Genomic DNA, 4,232 nt, shown 5'->3' with positions numbered 1-4,232 from the left:
GGGGGAGGGGACATTATAGTGCAAGCTCCTCTGTACAGAGACTGATGTGACTGTGGGGGGAGGGGACATTAGAGTGTAAGCTCCTCTGTACAGAGACTGATGTAGATATGTGGTTCCTATACATAACATGAAGTCTGCTCTTCTCTGACAGGAGGCGCCCGCACAACGTCTCAGCGCTCGGCTCAGAGGTCCATAGTGAGCTCCGCTAAGTCCGGCCCAGACACAAAGTCCATCCTTTCAGGTTGTCGCCGCTGTAGCTGTGGCGCGGTACAATTTAGTGTGACCGTCTGCGTGTCCAGCTTTTATAACTGTCCTTGTTCTCTCTCCAGCTCAGGCCAAGAAGAAGAAGAATGAAGCAAACCCCTTCAAGATCTCCCCAGATGCCGACTTCTTCCTCCTCCGAGACCAGGAGAGGGAGAAGCAGGAAAAGGTGAGTACGGAATACACAAACACTGATACAAATATGAAGAATGATATTCTTACTGTTGAGTAGTCAAGGGTTGAAAACCTCTTTTAGTTTGTTTGGTGTCCCCCGTTGGAGAGATTTTGCCACACTTCCTGTCCCAGGCACACAACAGGAATTGAGAGGGAATCTCTTGAACGTAAGGGGAAATCCCTTCTGAGACATAGAAGTAGGAATTCAGAAAGGGAAGGCTCTGTGACGGTGACGGATTCATGCTGAAGGTGTCCCCGTGTCCATCCTTGTACAGGAAAAGGAAATGAAACAAAATCTGAAAGTCCATCAAAAGGGCACATACAGCACAAAGATGAACGCGAAGATGGCCAGGCTGCGCAAAGAGATCGAAGCGGAGGAGATGGAAGAAGCGGCAGAGGACGAAGAGAAGGCTATGGCCGTACTGGACAATGCGTCCTGGAAGCTGGAGGTGACCAAAGGTGAGGACGGGGACACAGTGGGGAACAATGACCATCAAAAATTCTATATCAGGGCCTGTGCGACTTTTATGGGGTTTGTGGTGCTGAAGCCGTTCTCCAGCCTCCTTTCCTGGCTGGAGGATGTCCAGCATCATCTAGCGCTTTACTCCTCAACCCGACTGTCCCTAGCCCCGCCCATTTAATTCATAGGAATTTGGTTCTTTCAATCGTGGAAGCTCAGCATCACATGTGGGCGTTACTTATGCAAATACAGCCTGCCTAGGAACACCCACTCCTCCAGACTGGCACTCCATCCATCAAGTCATTTTGACATTTGCATAACTCCTCACTGCTTGCATCAGGGTTGAGGGCTCTTGATAGTACTGTGACAGGGTGCTATGTAGTGATGAGCAAAGCCTTAGCCGAACCTGAGCTCCTCCAAATGCGGAAGTGCCCTGGGGCCACCCACACCCTGGCCTCTGCTGATTGGTCAGCAGCGGAAGGAGCTTCCTTCCATGTTCGGAGGAGTTCAGGTTCAGACCGGGTTTGGAGCAGGTGTCCCCATAGGAAGATTTTCCTTCAATTCCAGCTGTAAAATTTCGGATCTCTCATCACTTTCTATCCCATTGGCAACAGTCATCAGGGTGAATCTCCCCAGCGGGGACAAAGACAGCACAAAAAAAGCTGACCAGGGTTCTACTCATTCCTAACACTGACATTAAAGAAAATATTTGGTCAGAGATACATTGTAACCCTTATTAATCTTCTTCTTCCAGACCGACAGGTCCCGAGGGAAAGTCTCCATGAATTCATTGATAAGAAGAAGGAGATGTTCCTCTTGCAGGTAACACGGTCTCCTAGTTCCTCCCCATCCCTGACCCGCACCTTTCAATGATTGGGTTTCAGTTCTTTGTCTATTGGATATTAGTTACCATAGCAACTACATTTTCAATTTCATTTTTCTAACCTGCTCTCCAAAAATGAACGCTGGCACCTGATTGGCTGGCACAGGAAATGGGGTTCACCCACTCCAGCCAACACATGGGCTAGGTGTAACTCCACCCTGGCAGCCATATGGCCTTAGCATGATCCCATGTGGACATAAATGTCAACGCGGCTGCCGCCAGCTGTTAGTTGCCGCCGAGGCTGAAACGACCACAGTGATGGAATGATAATTTGCCTTGTTGTGTATGGCAGTACTCCCTGACAGTGAAGCGGGACGAGATCCAGAAGCTGGAGGCCATGGCTGCCGCCGAGGAGTTGAAGCTCGAGAAGGCCGAGCAGTTCCTGGAGGAAGACGCTGTACGGTTCGATGAGTTCCTGAAACAAAATGACAGGAACTCGGTGGAGGCCTTAAAACAGTGAGTCCAAATATGGTATAAACCTTGCGGGGGAGAGGGGGGGTGAAGATGGGGGATTATTGCAGGCATAGAGTTGCACTTTAAATCTGAACTCCAGCCTTCCCTTCAGTCTTCTATCTGACCTCCATCCTTCCCTTCACTCTTCTATCTGACCTCCGTCCTTCCCTTCAGTCTTCTATCTGACCTCCGTCTTCCCCTTCAGTCTTATATGTGACCTCTGTCCTTCCCTTCAGTCTTCTATCTGACCTCCGTCCTTCCCTTCAGTCTTCTATCTGACCTCCGTCCTTCACTTCAGTCTTATATCTGACCTCCGTCCTTCCCTTCAGTCTTCTATCTGACCTCCATCCTTCCCTTCAGTCTTCTATCTGACCTCCGTCCTTCACTTCAGTCTTATATCTGACCTCCGTCCTCCCCTTCAGTCTTGCACAGTTGTACAACCTCCTCTCCTGGACTGAAATGGTTTCCTCTGATTTCATTGCCTTATTTCCTGGCTGGAGGACATCTGGCATTATCTAGCCCTATATTGCTTGATGACTGCCACCTTACTAGAACATGAAGAGTGCCTTGGTTCCAATAGCCAGAGGAACGCTTTGTTGCCATGGGATGACTGTAATATATATATATCTTGGGTGGGATGACCCTTGAATCCCCAAGAGGGCCTTGGGTAGCTTTAACCTATCATTGGCTTTCACTTTTCAGAGCCGACAAGGAAACCAAACTAAAGATGGAGCAAGTGGCCCAAATCAAGAGTCACACTGCCCAAATGATGAACATCAAGAGGTAAGAATTTTGTTTTTTCACCATGATGGTCTTGGGGTTAGAGGTGGCCCACATACCCCTCCCAACTGACCAATCCATAGCTAGGGCAGAAAAGGTGCCTGTGGGGGTGGCTTACTGAAACATAATCAAATCTGTAGCCCACTTACTGGTTGTCTCTTGTGTCCCTATAGAAGGATCTTATCTGTCCTTTGTTCCTCCTCTTCCTCCAGTGACATTTCAAAGTGTGAGGAGACCCTAAGAGAGTATCTGATGTACAAAGAATTCCTCTTCCGCCTGTCTCCCAAAGAGTGGAAGGAGGAGGTGTTGAAGAAGAAGGCAGGGAAGATGAAATCTCCCCCTCTCACCTTCAAGGAAAAGGAGAAACAGGTCCCGGAGACCAAAGTATCCCCTTCCCCAATCCCGGGGAAGAGTAAGTACATCAGAATGGGCCAATGGGCTTATCAGGAGTGAACTCATACCAATCATGTCCACCAAAAAATATCCTGATAGGAGCAAGGAACACTCAAACCAAATTTGGCACTGGTAATGAAGGGGACACAGGTAATGGAGATAGGCATAGGTAGGTAAAGGGGGCACAGGTAATGGAGGAGGGGTACAGGTAAAGGAGAGAGGCATAGGTAGGGGAAGGGGTGCAGGTAGTAGAGATTGGGTACAGATAAAGGAGGGAAACACAAGTAGGGGAAAGGGATAGAGGTAGGGGAAGGGAACACGGTTAGTGGGCAGGGGGTGGGTACAGGTAGGGGAAAGGAATACAGGTAGTAGAGGGTGACACAGATAATGGAGGGAGGCACATGTGGGGTAAGAGGGCACCAGTAGCAGAGTGGGTCACTGATCTTGGAAGGAGCCACAGGTAGGGGAAGGGGGCACAGTAGTAGAGGGTGGCACAGGTAATGAAGGAAGACATAGGTATTGAAGTTGGGCACAGGTAGTGGAAGGGTGCTATGTGTGGGGGTTGAGTGGCAGGTAGGGGAGAGGAGGCAAGGGTATTGCAGGGAGGCACAGGTATGGAAGAGGGCAGAGGTAGTGGGGGGGGGGGGCACAAGTGATGGAGGGAGGCACAGGCAGGGGAAAGGGCATAGGTAGCAGAGGTGGGGCACACATAAAGGAGGCAGGCACAGGTAGAGGAAAAGGCTCAGGTAGTGGAGAGAGGCAGAGATATTGGACGGGGACACGGGACACAGGTAGTGAAGGGGGGGTACAGGTAAAGGAAGGAGGGGA

General features: G+C 50.0%; 1 protein-coding gene across 1 annotated transcript in view; it reads left to right on the top strand.

Annotated features, from left to right (window-relative positions):
- CFAP100 (cilia and flagella associated protein 100) overlaps positions 1-4,232 on the top strand; it is an 11,524-nt gene that overhangs the window by 1,246 nt on the left and 6,046 nt on the right. The window contains exons 2-8 of the mRNA XM_018567241.1: positions 152-241; positions 330-430; positions 711-894; positions 1,650-1,717; positions 2,071-2,234; positions 2,934-3,014; positions 3,224-3,423. Of these exons, the coding sequence (XP_018422743.1) occupies positions 152-241; positions 330-430; positions 711-894; positions 1,650-1,717; positions 2,071-2,234; positions 2,934-3,014; positions 3,224-3,423 (888 nt within the window). The remainder of the gene's footprint in view (positions 1-151; positions 242-329; positions 431-710; positions 895-1,649; positions 1,718-2,070; positions 2,235-2,933; positions 3,015-3,223; positions 3,424-4,232) is intronic.

Source organism: Nanorana parkeri, unplaced genomic scaffold, assembly GCF_000935625.1.
Source record: "Nanorana parkeri isolate BGI_ZX_2015 unplaced genomic scaffold, ASM93562v1 scaffold1025, whole genome shotgun sequence".
NCBI lineage: Eukaryota > Metazoa > Chordata > Amphibia > Anura > Dicroglossidae > Nanorana > Nanorana parkeri.
The sequence above is the reverse complement of the archived record's forward strand: the minus strand, read 5'-3'. Positions and strand labels throughout refer to the sequence as shown.